The 17,488-nt window shown below is 30.8% G+C and overlaps 1 protein-coding gene across 8 annotated transcripts in view; it reads right to left on the reverse strand.

The window, feature by feature from the left end:
* Window positions 1-8,159: 8,159 nt before the first annotated feature.
* LOC117908780 (G-type lectin S-receptor-like serine/threonine-protein kinase At4g27290) overlaps window positions 8,160-17,488 on the reverse strand; it is a 42,397-nt gene continuing 33,068 nt past the window's right edge. The window contains exons 1-8 of one of the 8 annotated variants that reach the window (XM_034822517.1): window positions 11,771-11,874; window positions 11,051-11,471; window positions 10,407-10,553; window positions 10,041-10,192; window positions 9,543-9,753; window positions 8,867-9,104; window positions 8,630-8,780; window positions 8,160-8,557 (exon numbers count right to left, since the gene is read on the reverse strand). In XM_034822517.1, coding sequence (XP_034678408.1) covers window positions 8,261-8,557; window positions 8,630-8,780; window positions 8,867-9,104; window positions 9,543-9,753; window positions 10,041-10,192; window positions 10,407-10,553; window positions 11,051-11,471; window positions 11,771-11,785 — 1,632 coding nt within the window. In that variant the 5' untranslated portion in view covers window positions 11,786-11,874 and the 3' untranslated portion in view covers window positions 8,160-8,260. Of the gene's footprint in view, window positions 8,558-8,629; window positions 8,781-8,866; window positions 9,105-9,542; window positions 9,754-10,040; window positions 10,193-10,406; window positions 10,554-11,050; window positions 12,478-17,488 lie in introns of those variants that run through there. The other 7 variants (XM_034822511.1, XM_034822510.1, XM_034822514.1 and 4 more) reach the window with 7 other exon arrangements.

Genomic DNA, 17,488 nt, shown 5'->3' on the forward strand with positions numbered 1-17,488 from the left:
ATTCTTAAGAGGGATAATACATAGGAGAAGATAACTGCAACTGTTGTGAGAGAATTCATATTTGTTCCTAGATAGAAAATGCCTAAGATTTTAGGTGCTTTCCAAGTCTCCTGATATTTTCCCTTGCCCCGTAATATTTGGCATAATGTTTGTCTTGTATGACTTCAAGAAGATCGTCACGTCCACATAGATGCCTAGCAGTAATATCCATCATTGGACTAATTATCCAGTGGTCATCATCTCCTACATCCAAATTTGTTTTTTCTATACCCTTGAAATGGACTAGATATAAATCAAATATCCCAGATTACAACAATGTATGGACGATCTCACCCGTTCTTTAGAAGAATTACAAGTTGAAGTAAAGAAGACCGAGAAGAGAATGACTGTTGGGTTTTTCATAAGTGTAGGGTAGTTTAAAAGAATAATTCATAAACTATCATGGACGAAAAAATATTTCCAAATCTGTTGTAGTTTTTACCAACTAGGAAAAAGAAATTAGATTAGAAGTAAAAATAGCCTCTTATAGGCCAGAGATAATTTTTAAAAATTATTTAAAAAAACAAAATTTATAGGCTAAAATCATCTCTTGAATAAATGATTTTTTTTTATTATTTTTGTAAAAAAGTTCTAGACAAAAATCATTTCTTGAAGAGATGATTTTTAAAGATTCTTTTAAAAAACAATTCAAACAAAAAGTCTAAAATTATCTCTTAAAGAGATGATTTCTTAAAAATAAAAAAATAAAAATTAAGGGAAGAAATAATCCCTTTAACAAAAAAACAAAAAGAAAGAAATAAGGGGAGTTCCTGTTTTTAATAACATTTTAATTAATAATATATTTTAATAATAAAATTATTATAAATATATGTATTGTAAAATTAATTGATTTTAAATACTATTTTATCTTGAGTTAGATATCGATAAAAAAAATTGGTCTTTATCACCAATTTTATCTCTGTATTATTTTAATTAATTGTAACTATAAATAGAAACTAGTTTAATTTTATATTATTTTTTATTTATAATATAAATAATAATTATTTTAACTTTAAAACTTTATTTTCTTGTTCCTTTAAATTTTGTATTAAAAAAAACCTATTATCAATTCTATTTTATTTGAGTTTATAAAAAACAAATTTATTATCGATTTCTTTTTTTAGCTTATTAAATACAAAATGAATAATTTTGCTTTTTTTTTTTTTTTGAATTTTTAAAATTAATTTTATTAAATAAACTTTAAAATTAAAAATATTAATCTTTAATTTAAAATTTAACCGTAAAAAATAGAGAAAAATAAATTAATTTTAAATTGATTAATACTCAAAAAATTATTTGTTTCATTTTAAATTAATTAATCTTCAAAAACTTATATCTTTTAATGTTGAAAGTTTTATTCAAAATTAATTTATTGAATAATAAATTAATTTACTTTTCTATATTTTTTTCCTTTTACGATTAAATTTTAAACTAAAGAATAATATTTCTAATTTTAAACCATATGTAATAAAATTAATTTCAAAATTAAAACGAGATAAAATTATTCATTTTGTAAAACAAAATATTTACTTAACTAAAAAAAGAAATTTATAATAAATTTATTTTTTTATAAACACAATTTTTACATAAAATTGATAATATTTTTTTTTCTTATTTTGAAAGTGAAATAAAAAATAATATAAAATTAAATTAGTTTCTATTTATAGTTATAATTAATTAAATTCATTTACTAAAGAATAATATTTCTAATTTTAAACCTTATGTAATAAAATTAATTTCAAAATTAAAACGAGATAAAATTATTCATTTTGTAAAACAAAATATTTACTTAACTAAAAAATGAAATTTATAATAAATTTATTTTTTTATAAACACAATTTTCACATAAAATTGATAATATATTTTTTTTCTTATTTTGAAAGTGAAATAAAAAATAATATAAAATTAAATTAGTTTCTATTTGTAGTTATAATTAATTAAATTCATTTAAAGATAAAATCGGAGACAAAGACCAAAATACTTTTAAAATCAATATCTAACTTAATATAAAATAGTTTTTCTAATATTAAATATTAAACATAATTTATACTTTTATAAATATTATTATTGATAAATAGTATATCCCAATAATGATAATTATTTATATATATATATATATTAAATTTAACATATAGAATTAATTAATTTTATAATACATATATTTATAATAATTATATTATTGTATAATTAGTTAATTACGACATGTTGTCTAATTTTAAATTAGTAATACAATACTACATCACATAAAAGTTGAGATGAGGACCAAAACATTTTTTTTAATAAAAATAATATAATCAATATAATTTATACTTTTAATAATTTTTTGAAATTGTTTATAATTTCTTCCCTTAAATTTTTTTTTTCTTAAAAAATTGTCTTTTGATTTTTTTTTTTTTTTCCTTTCGCTAATAATTTTTTTGCATAAATAAATAAAAAGAAATCATCTTTTAAATTCACAATTTTTGGAAACTACAATAAATTCAACCTCACTTTCCTAATTAACAAAAACTACAATAAATTTGGAAATATTTTGTTGACTAGGATAGTGTATGGATTATTTTTTTAAACTACGGTATACTTACCAAAAATCCCGTTCCTAGCCAAAGTTTATAGGACATGTCACAGCCACTAGTAGGATTGAAAATAAAAATGCATACAGAGAAAAATGAGGAGTAGCGTTCATGACTTGTCTCGATGTGCTAGGAAGACTTTTGAACTAACTGGCCCAAAAGACACGCATGATGGCTATTGCTATTAAGATTTTCTAATATTTTTTCCAACTTTGGAACCATTCTCACGCGACTTGTTAACAGCTTTGGACTCAAATTTATATGGGCGTGTAGACTCGTGCCACCTTAGATATTTGAATCAAGCTTTGAGCAAAGTCATCACAGTCGGCCAGAACTGCAAGAAAGTTGGTTGTGCTCTCGGGGTATGAAAATCAATAAGGGGTATAAAAATAAAAAAGGGACCACTTTGTTCACTCACAAGTCCCCAGGCATCTTGAGCTTCAATGACTTCTTGTAATCCCTTACGGGCTATGGATATAAGGAAAGAATAATCTCATATAAGGGAAGAATACTCTTAATCAACAAATAGCTCATACATTGCGATGAGGGAAGAATGATCTCAATCAATTAACAACTCACACACTGATCATAATTAGAGCATCACAGCCCCGTTTCAATAAAGGACTTGGGAGCTTTGCATTCTTTCTTGGAATTGAAGTGCTTTGGGGTTCCACAAGACACGGAACATGCATGGAACAAGCTAAAAGTTGCCCTACACTAGCAATTATGGGCCTACAGCTATCCAGATTTACTGGACCTAAGTTGAACAATGAGAAGTTGTATCACAACACTGTAGGGGCATTATGATATATCACAATTACTCGACTAGAAGTATCTTACATTGTAAATAAATTAAGTCGATTTTTACATTGTCCCACTGATATGTATAGGAAAGCTTGTAAATGAGTTCTGAGATGCTTGCATGGGAGTATTGATCATGGTCTGCACATTCAATCAGCTTCTGGATTCAGTCTCACTAGCTTCTCATATGCTGATTGGATCAGATGTGTTGATGATCCAAGGTCTGCTAATGGCTTCTATGTTTTTCTTGGTCCTAACATTGTCTCATGGAGTTCACGGAAGCAAAAGGCTGTTAGAAGGTCCAACACCGAGTCTTGATACAAAGCATTGGCTCACACAGCAGCAGAGGTGACCTGGTTACAAGCCTTACTAAAAGAGCTACAAGTCCCCTATGGTTGTTCGTTCACTTGAAGTTAACAAAGACCCATTTCGCCCTAAAGAAGAAAGTGAAGAATTGCTTGGTCCAGAAGTACTATATCTCAGTGCAATCGGTGCACTAATGTATCTTGCAAATTGTCCTCAACTAAACATAACCTTCTTTGTCAACTTACTAGCAAGATACAATTCTACCCCAACTAAAAGGCATTGGAATGGGATTTAAACATATATTGTGACACCTTCGTGGAACAAGTGACATGGGTTTATATTGTTCAAAAGAATCAAAATCACAATTGATTGGGTATGTAGATGCAAGATATCTTTCAGATCCTCATAAAGCTCGATCTCAAACAGGATATGTCTTTACTTATGGTGGAACGACAATATCTTGGAGATCAGCCAAGAAAACAATGCTAGCCACATCTTCAAATCATTCAAAAATTCTTGCAATTCATGAAGCAAGTCGTGAATGTGTATGGCTAAGGTCAATGATCCAACATATACAAGAAACATGTGGACTACCTTCCATCAGAGACAATGCAACCATGTTACATGAAGATAATGCTACTTGTATTGCACAAATTAAAGGAGGATTCATAAAAGGTGACAGAACTAAGCATATCTCCCCTAAATTCTTCTATACTCACGAGTTTCAAAAGAAGGGTGAACTTGTGTTCAACAAATTCGATCATGCAATAATCTAGCAAATCTATTTATAAAGGCGTTACCTTCGACCACATTGAAAAAGTTAAGATATGACATTGGAATGCAAAGATTGAGAGATCTACCATTTGAAATGTTAAAAAAATCATAATCATGTTTACATGAGGGGGAGAATGCTAATATGGATATATTGCACTCTTTTTTCCTTTGTCCACGTTTTGTCCCACTGGGTTTTACTAGCAAGGTTTTTAATGAGGCAGTTATCATATTCTTATGATCATCTAAGGGGGAGTGTTAGAAAATATGAGAATTTATCGGATTATGAGAACTTGTGAATGATCATCCATATTGATGTATATCTCTTTATGACTCCCTATAAAAATGAGATACCTCTAATGAAAATATATTCTATTCTCTTCCTACATTCTAATTTCTCTTTCTTGTTTTCTTCTCATTTCACTTTATAATTTTACAATATTTTCTAATTTTTAATTCTATTTTTAAATACTAATACAATGCGAGGTCACTTAAAAGTCGAGATGAGGACCAAAATAATTTTTTAATCAACATAATATGATCAATATAATTTATACTTTTATAAATATTATAAATGATATATCAATAATAATAAACATAAAATCAATTAATTTTAAAATACATATATTTATAATAATTTTATTATTAAAATATATTATTAGTTAAGATATTATTAAAAATAATGAAACATGGAAAATAAATTAATTTTTTTAAAACGTCACTTGAAGAGAAAATTTCTTCCTTTAATTTTTCTTTCTTTTTTTTTTTTTTAAGAAATTGTCTTTTGAGTTTTTTTTTTTCCTTTAGCTAATAATTTATTTTACATAATTAAATAAAAAGAAATCATATGAAGAGACAAATTTTGTTTGAATATTTTTTAAAAGAATTTTTAGAAATATAAAGAGACCATTTTTACCTAGAATTTTAAAAAAGAAATCATCTCTTCAAAATACAATTTTAGCCTATAATTTAAAAAAAAAAAAAAAGATATTTTAGAAATTTCCTCTTCTTCAAGATGATATTTGTATATATATATATTTTTTAAAGGAAATAAATCATCTTTTCAAGTGACCATTTTTATTTCAAATTCAACCTCTCTTTCCTAATTAACAAAAACTACAATAAATTTGGAAATATTTTGTTGACTAGGATAGTGTATGGATTATTTTTTTAAACTACGGTATACTTACCAAAAATCCCGTTCCTAGCCAAAGTTTATAGGACATGTCACAGCCACTAGTAGGATTGAAAATAAAAATGCATACAGGGAAAAATGAGGAGTAGCTTTCATGACTTGTCTCGATGTGCTAGGAAGACTTTTGAACTAACTGGCCCAAAAGACACGCATGATGGCTATTAATTGTTATTAAGATTCTCTAATTTTTTTTTCCAACTTTGGAACCATTCTCACGCGACTTGTTACCAGCTTTGGACTCAAATTTATATGGGCGTGTAGACTCGTGCCACCTTAGATATTTGAATCAAGCTTTGAGCAAAGTCATCACAGTCGGCCAGAACTGCAAGAAAATTGGTTGTGCTCTCGGGGTATGAAAATCAATAAGGGGTATAAAAATAAAAAAGGGACCACTTTGTTCACTCACAAGTCCCGAGGCTTCTTGAGCTTCAATGACTTCTTGTAATTCCTTACGGGATATGGATATAAGGAAAGAATAATCTCATATAAGGGAAGAATACTCTCAATCAACAAATAGCTCATACATTGCGATGAGGGAAGAATGATCAAAGCATCACAGCCCCGTTTCACTAAAGGACTTGGGAGCTTTGCATTCTTTCCTGCAATTGAAGTGCTTTGGGGTTCCACAAGACACGGAACATGTATGGAACAAGCTAAAAGTTGCCCTACACTAGCAATTATGGGCCTACAGCTATCCAGATCTACTGGACCTAAGTTGAACAATGAGAAGTTGTATCACAACACTGTAGGGGCATTATGATATATCACAATGAGGATAGGAACCAATCCAGACTTGTCAATGTGTTTCTTCCAAATTTCATGCCTTGTAGAAGAGTATTGCAGGGATAATCAAAACTCTGCCAAGGGAAGTTCTCTGGATCACTATCATCTCCAATTTTCATGACAAGATTTTCAAATTCCAAAAGCTCAACATTTGGACCTTCTTCATGAATGGATTGCACTTGGGAATGGATAGAGTTCCCTGGTCCATGACCCTTAAAATTCCCGTTGAATTAGCTGAGTGGGAATTATACCAGTCTCCATAGACACTTTCCTGTATCATATCCCTAAGTCTGAATTTGTAGAATTATCTGGGCTAAAAAACCCCAGTTTAACGTTGCCACCAGCTCCAATCTCACGATTATACCAGTATGTATCATATCCCTCGTCATCTATAAAGAGCTGATGTACTGTTGACTTACATAGAGCAAGACAATTTGATTGGTTGGCCATGATCAATCAATCATTTTCTCTGCATGTATATTCTAACACTAAGTGGCATATATTCCCTTCAAATGAATAACAAAATCCATCCCAATTTGAAGCTAGAGCTATGTAAATCTCACATGTCAGCCCCACAAAATAATTAAGCACATTAGTTATTGTTTTTTGTTTCACTGTGATTTTTGTGAATTGTTTATATAAATAACCTCTTGTTCTTGATGCTGAAATGTTAAAAGGTCATATTTTTCTTCTTTATTTTTTTGCTTAACCTGATTCTGACACATTAAAATAGAAATCAAGAGAGAAACCAAAACCCTTTTTAGAAGAAATAAAAGATCAGCAAAAGACCAAAAAGAGAGTCAAGGTTTCCCTACACCATGCAACTAATTAGTATTTTTGGAAAGAATAGCTTTCATTATACAATCAACTTCTATTATTGAACTTATATATTATGAATAACTATCATCATCCATACAAAAAGCAGCAGCAAAGATTAATCACCTGATAACATCTTAGATGAGTCTTTTGTTAGATGCTAAGCAGTGTGGTTGAGAAAAGTTGCCAAAAGTAGTTGAAGTCATAGGTCTAAAGACAACAAAACATCAACATGAAGCATCTTCTATCGAGCGTCCAACAGTGTGATGGTGGATTGAGTACCAGAGGAAGAATTTGCTTCCATCATATTCCTATCAATGAAGAAACAAGGCTCATTGGGCCGAGGTAGTGCACCCTCACTACCTAACATTAGAGCCACAGAATGCATGCTTGGTCAATCATCTGGGAAATGTTGCACACATAGCAAACCCAAATTGATTAAACGTAGCACTTCAAATAGGATGCAGGAGTTCCCCATTGATGCATCAATAAATTCTGAATACCTATCTTCCATAAAGAGTGTCCACGCCTAGACAATTTAAAGGAGGATCAGCACTACTTTTATATATTGAAATAAAGAAATATTACCTAATACTTACATGCCCAAGAAGACTAAGGTCGTGGTCTGGGTGGTTAAATCCTCTATTTCTCTTCCCACTTACAATCTCTAGAACCAAAACACCAAAGCTAAAAACATCAGATTTTGTGGAATACAATCCTTCACTTGCATATTCTGAAGACATATAACCTCTATAGGAAACCGTTGAAGAAGAGGTTAAATTCACAAGAAATGGAGATAAAGAATTTTTACATATCACTAAATATACTTACTATGTTCCAACCACCCTTTTTGTATTTGCTTCAGTTTCATTTCTTCCAAAACTTCTAGCCATACCAAAATCTGAAATTTTTGGAGTCATCTCCTCATCTTGCAAAATATGGCTTGCTTTAAGACAATGAACATCAACATGAATGTCTTCTATCGACCATCTAACATTGTAATGGTGACCCCATTGCCTGAAGATGGCCCCTGATTGCTTGAGGAGGACTTTGCTTCCCTTCCAGTGAAAAAACCAGGCTCTTTAGGCCGAGGTAGTGCACCGTCGCTACTCAACATCAGAACCACCGAATACATGCTCGGTCTATCATCTAGACTACACTGTACGCATAAGAGTCCCACATTGATCGAACGTAACACTTGTGATAGATCATGCATGTCCCCAACTGATGTATCAATCAGCTCCATAGACCTGCCTTCCATGTACAATGTCCATGCCTAGAAAATTCAAAATTATGTCAACAGTAGATTTATCATAGTGAAATGAGGTCAATACTACTCGATACTTACATGCCCAAGAAGGTTAAGGGAGTGGTCTGGGTGAGAAAATCCTCTATTTCTCTTCCCACTCACAATCTCTAGCACCAGAACACCAAAGCTAAAAACATCTGACTTTGTTGAGTATAGTCCATCAATTGCATATTCTGGAGACATATAACCACTATAGGGAACCATTGAACAAAAAAAAACAAGAATTTACAACCAATATAAAGAAGAATACCAAACAAAATTACTAAATATACTTACTATGTTCCAACCACTCTTTTTGTATTTGCTTCAGTTTCGTTTCCTCTAAAACTTCTAGCCATACCAAAATCTGAAATTTTTGGAGTCATCTCCTCATCTAGCAAAATATTGCCTGCTTTTAGATCTCTATGGATTATCCTGAGTCTGGAATCTTGATGAAGATAAAGAAGGCCTCGAGCAATCCCATTGATAATGAGGAAGCGCTTAGGCCAATCTAGTACCACGCTTTGCATTTGATCTGTCCATTTTTTATCATTCAAGTTAACCCATTCTACTACTTGGATTATTGAAAATAAATGAAAAATATTTCAAGAAACAAATGATTTCAAATTCCCTGAGAATTGTTCAAAGTAATGACATATAAAAACGAAAGTATAATTGAAACTCATTCTCAGTGATGAAAAAACACTGTCAAGGATGGAAAATGGATCTTAGTGGTAGGGTTCCAAACCCCTAACTTTTTATATAAGAGCCAAAATGTTAGAGAAAATAGAAGTAAGAAAGATTTTCTAGATTAATGCATCTATGCTTTATCTAGTTCCCAATAATTTTTCTTTCAAATTAGTTAAATGCATTGTAAATAAAGAATTTCCCCAGCATGCATAGGAGAGGAGAAAGAAAAGAGAAGTCACTTGACTAGACAAACAAACTATATAATGGTTTTAGAGAGCCAAACCAAAAATGAACAAGTCCAAGCTTTTGTTGGGCATGTATTCATAAATCAGCATTCTTTCTCTGCCATGAATGCAGCATCCAAGAAGCTTTACAAGATTTCGGTGTTGAAGTTTTGCAATGGATTCAACTTCATTTTTGAACTCTTTTAATCCTTGTCTAGAAGTTTTTGACATTATCTTCACTGCAATTTCTTGTCCCTCTTGCAATATTCCCTGAAAACATCACATTCTTTTCATTATGAAAGCTTTGTAGATTAAATGAAACTTGTCGATATTCAATATGAGGAGTCCTATAGAAACTAGAGACACAAAAATGTTGGCACATACACTGCCTTCAAGACTTTAAGGCATATAGTGGCCTTGATACATGTTGCTTCATTTAGATATATACTATGAGGATTAGGGACATCAACTACTTCGCAAGATGCTTAGTTGCGTATTTATAATGTTTTATTAACTTGTAACTTGTCTTCTACGTAAAAGCCAAAGTATAACCTTACCTTATAGACAGGTCCAAAACCACCCTCTCCAAGCTTATTGTAACTAGAAAAGTTATTGGTGGCATTCAATAATGTATCCAAGTCAAATAATGGTAACTCTAAATGCGCTTGGCCTTCATTATTTTCATCTCTTGAATTATGATCCATGTATCCTGCAAAATGGTGAATAGAATAAAGGATTAAAGAATTGACAAACCTAAAATTTAGCCCATTTCCAAGTTTAGATCATTTCATTATTTCTAAAATCAAGCCGAGTCAATCCATTGCTTCTTTTTTTTTATTATTATTATTTTATAATCAGACAATATGTTGAAGTACTTTTTACTAATACATATGGTGATACAAACACTATGATTTGTTACTTACCTTTTCTCTTTAGTTGCTTCTTCCTTTTCTTGAGCACATACAAGGTCAGGACTAGACTTAAAAGAACTATTCCTGTAATTGATATAAAGATGATAATGACATGCTTTTTCTTCTTCTTGGAGCTGCTTTTTATGCTTGAAGAAGCTTCTTGACACAAAAGGAAAGAAATTAAGCAAGAAAGTCAGGAAATAAAATAGAAAAACCATAAATTCATATGAGTAGTAATCGTTGATCCAAATTATATTTGTGGTTTACAACCATGAAAGCAGAAGTTCAGGAACTGCAGTTGCCATAGGGTTTGAGGGCACAAATCAATTGGTGTATTGGTGTGTTATAGCATCTAGCTTACTATAGTTGAAATCTAAAAGAAAAATATTCCAACTTTTGAGTAGACCTCTGCTTTACACTCAAGTCTACAGAAAATAAGTATACTATTCCATGAAATAATGTGCTCGGTAGTTGGTCTCAAATTTTTCACATCAGCGATAATTGAGACAGAGGTAAAGCTTTAAGTCGCAAAATCAAGGGATAAAACTAGAGGCACGTATGCAAGGTGAACAACTGATTAAAAACCTTCGAATAAATATACCATGAAATTTGTATCAGATTGATGTTTCTCAGGCAAGAAAAAGAGAAGCTCATACCTAATTCTGATGCAGCCATCCTTACATAAAACTCTTGCCCGTTTTGAGTGAAGTCTCTGATATCAATCAAGTCACCAAACCAGAGCAAGCATCCACTTCCTCCTCCTCTGATATCCGAATTTGCATAAGAAGTGCAAGAGCAGTTCCTCAAGCACAGGGAAGCACATTCCTTAAGGTTCATGCTTTCATTAAACCAGGAGTTCCGCGTGTCTGGCAGTTTCACATCAGAGTACTTTACAAATCCATCACCCTTCTGACAATCCAGCGGAGTGCTTCGAATGCATCCATTTGACCAGTCTGCCATGTCCCAATTGCTTTGGAACTTTGGCCTAAATCCCTTCATGCACTCACATTTTGGAGATTCATCAATCTTACAGATTCCATATACCCCACATATTGCATAATCGTCACAGTCATCCCTCTGTGCAGTTGAATAAGGAATCCATTCATTTTTTTGATCAGTATATGTGAACCGCTGAGCTTTACCATCAGGAGTTAACACAAGCCTCATAATAACAGAGCTGTTAACTAGAGAATAAATAAAATATATCTCCTTTTCATTAGAAACAAAATGAAATGTATAAACTGAGTTGTTTGTTAATTGAGGTATTCCACTATATCGAACACCATCCCATGGTCCAGCACGAAACTCTACAGCTAAACCATTCCTCAATAATAGTTGTGGAAATCCACTTAGATCAATCCCATAAGTAAAATTACCTTTAGAAGGGTCATCAGCACTCTTCCACGATGACAGGTACCGATCCAGGCCTGTTACTCTATTCCTTCCAAGCTTCATGCCGGGAAGAAGAGTATCGCATGGGTAATCAAAACTCTGCCATAGGAAGTTTTCTGGATCACCATCATTACCATTTCTCATAACAAGATTTCCAGATTCCAAAAGCTGAGCGTTTGGATCCTGTGCAGAACGTGATGAACTAGAATTCCAAATAATTCCATTAGTATCGTTGACCAGAACAAGAGTTCCCTGCTGAGTGACCTTTAAAACTCCTGATGAATCAGTTAGTGGACTTTCTCTATTGGCAACCCATACCACTGTCCGAGGAGCCACTTTCTTGTACCATATCCCCAAGTATCGATTCTTGGAATTACCTGGACTGAAGAAACCCAATTCAAAGGTCCCGCCCGCTGAAGTGATGGTTTCACCAGCTCTAATGTGTTGATTTCTAGTTATGGTGTCAACTGCAGTGGAGATTCTTAAGAGGGAGAATGCATAGGAGAAGATGAACACAACTGTTGTAAGAGCATCCATAGGTGTTCCTAGATATAAAAAAAAAAAAAAGCCTAAGATTTTAGGTGCTTTCCAAGTCTCCGTATATTTTTCCTCGCCGCCAAAGATATGGCGTTGTGTTCGACTCGTATGCGTAGAGAAGAACATCACTTCCACATAGATGCCTATCCGTAGCATCCATCCAGTGGTCATCATTTCTCCTTCATCCAAATTCGATTTTTTCTAGACCATTTAAAATGTAGGTATTATTTTATCCCTTAAATCAAATATCCCAGCACGACCGATCTCACCTTTAGAAGAATTACAAGTAGAAGTGAAGAAGACCAATATCAGAATGACTGTTGGATTTTTTATAAGTGTAAGATAGTTTAAAAGAATTATTCGGAAACAAGAGTAGGAAAGAATATTTTCAAATCTACCCTAATTTTTATCCAAGTATGAAAAATAGAAATTAGATATGAAGTACATATAATCTCCTAAGAGACATTTTAAAAAATTCTTTAAAAACAAAATGTATAGGTTAAAATCGAAGAAACGATTTTTTTTGTATTATTATTTTGTTCAAAAATTTCATTTCTTGCAGCGAAGGTTTCTAAAAATTCTTTAAAAAAAAAAAAAATTAAACAAAAAGTCTAAAATTGTTTCTTGAAAAGTTGATTTTTTTTTTTTAAAGAAATTTTAAGGTTTCTTTAAAAAGAAAAAAGAAATAAGGGGAGTTCTTATTTTTAATAACATTTTAATTAATAATATATTTTCATAATAAAATTATTATAAATATATGTATCGTAAAATTAATTAATTTTGTGTTTATTAAATTTGATATATTATTTATAATTATAATATTTATAAAATTAAATTATATTTAGTATATGATATTAACAAAAATATTAATTTATATTAAGTTAGATATCAATAAAAAAAAATATTTTGGTCCTTATCACCAATTTTATCTCTAAATTAATTTAATTAACTATAACAACAAATAAAAACAAGTTTAATTGTATATTATTTTTTATAATATAAATAATAAATATTTTAATTTTAAAACTTTATCTATTACTTTCTTGTTCCTTTAAATTTCGTCTTAAAAACAAAAATCTATTATCAATTTTATTTTATTTGAGTTTTTAAAAAATAAATTAATCACCGATTTCCTTTTTTAGTTTATTAAATATTTTTTTACAACATGAATAATTTTGCTTTGTTTTAATTTTTAAATTAATTTTATTAGATAAACTTTAAAATTAAAAATATTATTTTTAATTTAAAATTTAACTATAAAAAATATAGAAAATAAATTAATTTTAAATTGATTGATAATCAAAAAATTATTTGTTTCATTTTAAATTGATTAATATTCAAAAAAGTATATCTCTTAATATTGAAATTTTTATTCAAAATTAATTTATTGAATAATAAATTAATTTACTTTTTTTATATTTTATTCCTTCTACGATTAAATTTTAAATTAAAGAATAATATTTCTAATTTTAAAACTTATCTAATAAAATTAATCTACAAATTAAAGTGAAATAAATTATTCATTTTGTAAAAATAAAATAAATAAATTCACTAAACTTAAAAAAAGAAATTGATAATAATTTTTTTTATAAACTCAATTTTCACATAAAATTGATAATAGTTTTTTTTTTTTTAATTGGAAAGTGAAAAGAACAAAACGTAATAGATAATATTTTAAAATTAAAATATTTATTATTTATCTTATAACTAAAAAGTAATATAAAACTAAATTAGTTTCTATTTATAGTTATAATTAATTAAATTAATTTAAAGATAAAATTGGAGATAAAGACCGAAATATTTGTTAATATCAAATACTAAACATAATTTATACTTTTATAAATGCTATTATTGATAAATAATATATCCCAATAATTATAATTATTTTTATATATTAAATTTAGCAAGATAAAATTAATTAATTTTAGAATACATATATTTATAATAATTATATTATTGCATAAATGCTACTTGTTTTCTTATTTTTAATTAATAATACAAAGCTACGGTCACTTAAAAATTGAGATGAAGATGAAAATATTTTTTTAATCAATATAAAATGATAAATATAATTATATTTTTATAAATATTATAACTATAAATAATATATCAATAATAATAAATATAAAATTAATTAATTTTACCATACATATATTTATAATAAATTTATTATTAAAATATATTATTAGTTAAAATGTTTTTAAAAATAATAAAACATGGAAAAAATTAATTTTTTGAAATTGAAAGAGACGATTTCTTCCCTTAATTTTATTTTATTTTTTAAGAAATCTTCTTTTATTCTTTTCTTTCTTTTAAACAATAATTTTTTTAAATAAATAAAAATCATCTTTTGAAGAAACGATTTTAACCTATAATTTTTTTAGAAATCGTCTCTTCCATAGATAATTTTTACATTTTTTTTAAAGAAAATAAATTGTGTTTTCAAGAGACGATTTTTACTTTCCTATCCAATCTCTCTTTTTTAATCGACAAAAACTACAATAGGTTTGAAAATATTTTTTCGACTAACTTAGTTTATGAATTATTTTTTTAAACTATCGTATCCTCATCAAAAATCCCTTTCCTAGCCAAAGTTTACAGGACAAGTCAGTCACAACTCACAGCCACAGGTAGGATTGAAAATAAAAATGCATGCAAGGAAAAATGAGGAGTAGCTTTCATGACTTGTCGAGATGTGCTAGGATAGCTTACCTTTAAACTGACTAACTGGCCCAAAAGACATGCCTGGCTATTGTTATTTAGATTCTCTAATTTGTTTTCCAACTTTGGAACTATCCTCACGCGACTTGTTATACCAGCTTTGGACTCAAATTTTTATGGGCATAAAGAATCATAGCTACCTTAGATATTGAAATCAAGCTTTGAGCAGAGTCGTCAGAACTACAAGGATCACAGCTCACACACTGATCATAATCAGAGCATCACAGCTCCTTTTCACTAAAAGACTTGGGAGCTTTGCATTATTTTCTTGGAATTGAAGTGTTTTGGGGTTCCACAAGACACGAACATGGAACAAAAGCCAAAAGTTGCTCTACTTTAGCAATTATGGGCCTACAGCTATCCAGTTCTACTGGACCTAAGTTGAACAATGAGAAGTTGTATCACAACACTGATATGTAAATAAATTAAGACAGTTTTTACATTGCCCCACTGATATGTATAGGAAAGCTTGTAAATGAGTTCTGAGATGCTTGCATGGGAGTATCGATCATGGCCTGCACATTCAATCAGCTTCTGGATTCTCAGATACTTATTGGGCCAGTTGTGTCGATGATGATCGAATGTCCACCAAAGGCTTCAATGTTTTTCTTGGTCTTAGCATTGTCTCATGGAGTTCACCCAAGCAAAGGTTGTTGCAAGATCCAACACTGTGTCTCGATGCAAAGCAATGGCTCATGCGGCAACAGAGCTGACCTGGTTACATGCCTTACTAAAAGACTTACAAATGCCTAGTTCTTCATGTCCTGTAATCTAGTGTGATAACATTGAGGTAGCTTGCATTGCTGCAAACCTAGCTGTGCATGCTTGTGCCAAGTACATCGAAGTAGGTGTCCATTTTGTATGTGACAGAGTGCTGCAGAAAGAGTTTTCAATATGTACCTACAAAAGATCAGGTAACTGGAATACTAACAAAGCCCTTGTCTGTAACCCAATTCATCGTCCTTAAGGTTGAGCTCAGTGTGAAGGTGTCCCCATTTCGCTTGAGGTGGCATGTTAGGCAGAATGTTCCAGAACAAAATTAGTTTCAGAGTTAGTTGAGGCTAACTTTAACAGTTCCATAGTTAGTTGAGGTTAGCTTTAGAATTAGATGAAAGATAGAATCAGTTGGAGTCTCCAACCAATTTGTAAACTTGTCTATATAAAGGAAAAGAGAGAAAGAAGAAACAGAGGTGAGTTGTATTTCTCTCATGCCGTGATGTTATCTCCTATGTTCTGCCCTGTTTTGCACTCTCAACATCTTATCTCCTGTGCTAAACTTCCTAACATGCCCAGATTCAACAGGCATGTTCTTGCATGCCTTATACAATGTATTTAACTGTAATCGAAAGATAAAGCAACAAAATGTTGAAGTTTTATGTGGACCAGTGCTACACTTCAGATAATAGGTGCTTTATATAAGAGAAACTGTTTCCCTCCTTGAAGTTTTATGTCAAATTTACTTTTCTTATGCAAGGCACCTAATTCTGATGCAGCCATCCTTATATAAAGCTCTTGCCCATTTTCAGCTATATCTACCAAATCAAATCAGTAGACCAGGTCAAACATCCACTTGTTTATATCTGAATCAGCATAAGGAGTATAAGTGCAGATGTTTGAGCCCCACCCAACACCCTTGAGGTTCATACTTGATTAAACCAGGAGTTCTGCCTGTATGGGAGTTCCATACCGGATTACTTTACAGCCTGTCACTTATCTGATGATTAGGTGGAGCAGTCCTTCCATTCACTCACATTTTGAAAGGCCTTGTGACAACTGAGCTATTAGCAAGCTCATGAGTGGATACAACTCACTAAAAACACCATTCCATTGTTAAGAGCACAATATCATAGCTGAGCGATTCCTCAGAATTAGTTGTGGAAAGCCATTCAGATCAAGCCAATATGTGAAATCCCCTATAGAAGGGTCATCTGTGCAATTCTATGATGATAGGAACCCATCCAGACCTGTGACTGTGTTTCTTCCAAATATAATGCCTTGCAGCAGAGTATTGCGTGGATAATCGTAACTCTGCCATGGGAAGTTGTCTGGATAACTGTCATCTCCAATTTTCATGACAATATTTTCAAATTCCAAAAGCTGAGCATTTGGACTTTCTGCATGAATGGATTATAATACGATGCTATTAGCAACACTGGGAATGGGGAATTTTCCTGGTCCATGACCTTTAAAATTCCCGATGAATTGCTGAGTGGGAATTATACCAGTCTCCATAGACACTTTCCTGTATCATATCCCAAAGTCTGAATTTGTAGAATCATCTAGGCTGATAAACCCCAGTATAAAGCTGCCAACAGCTCCAATGCTTACTTCACTATCTATAAAGTGCTTATTTACTGTTGACTTACATAGAACAAGACAATTTTAGTTGGTTGGCCATGATCGATCAATCATTTTCCCTGAATATATATTCTAGCATTAAGTGG

This window comes from Vitis riparia, chromosome 19 (assembly GCF_004353265.1).
Source record: "Vitis riparia cultivar Riparia Gloire de Montpellier isolate 1030 chromosome 19, EGFV_Vit.rip_1.0, whole genome shotgun sequence".
NCBI lineage: Eukaryota > Viridiplantae > Streptophyta > Magnoliopsida > Vitales > Vitaceae > Vitis > Vitis riparia.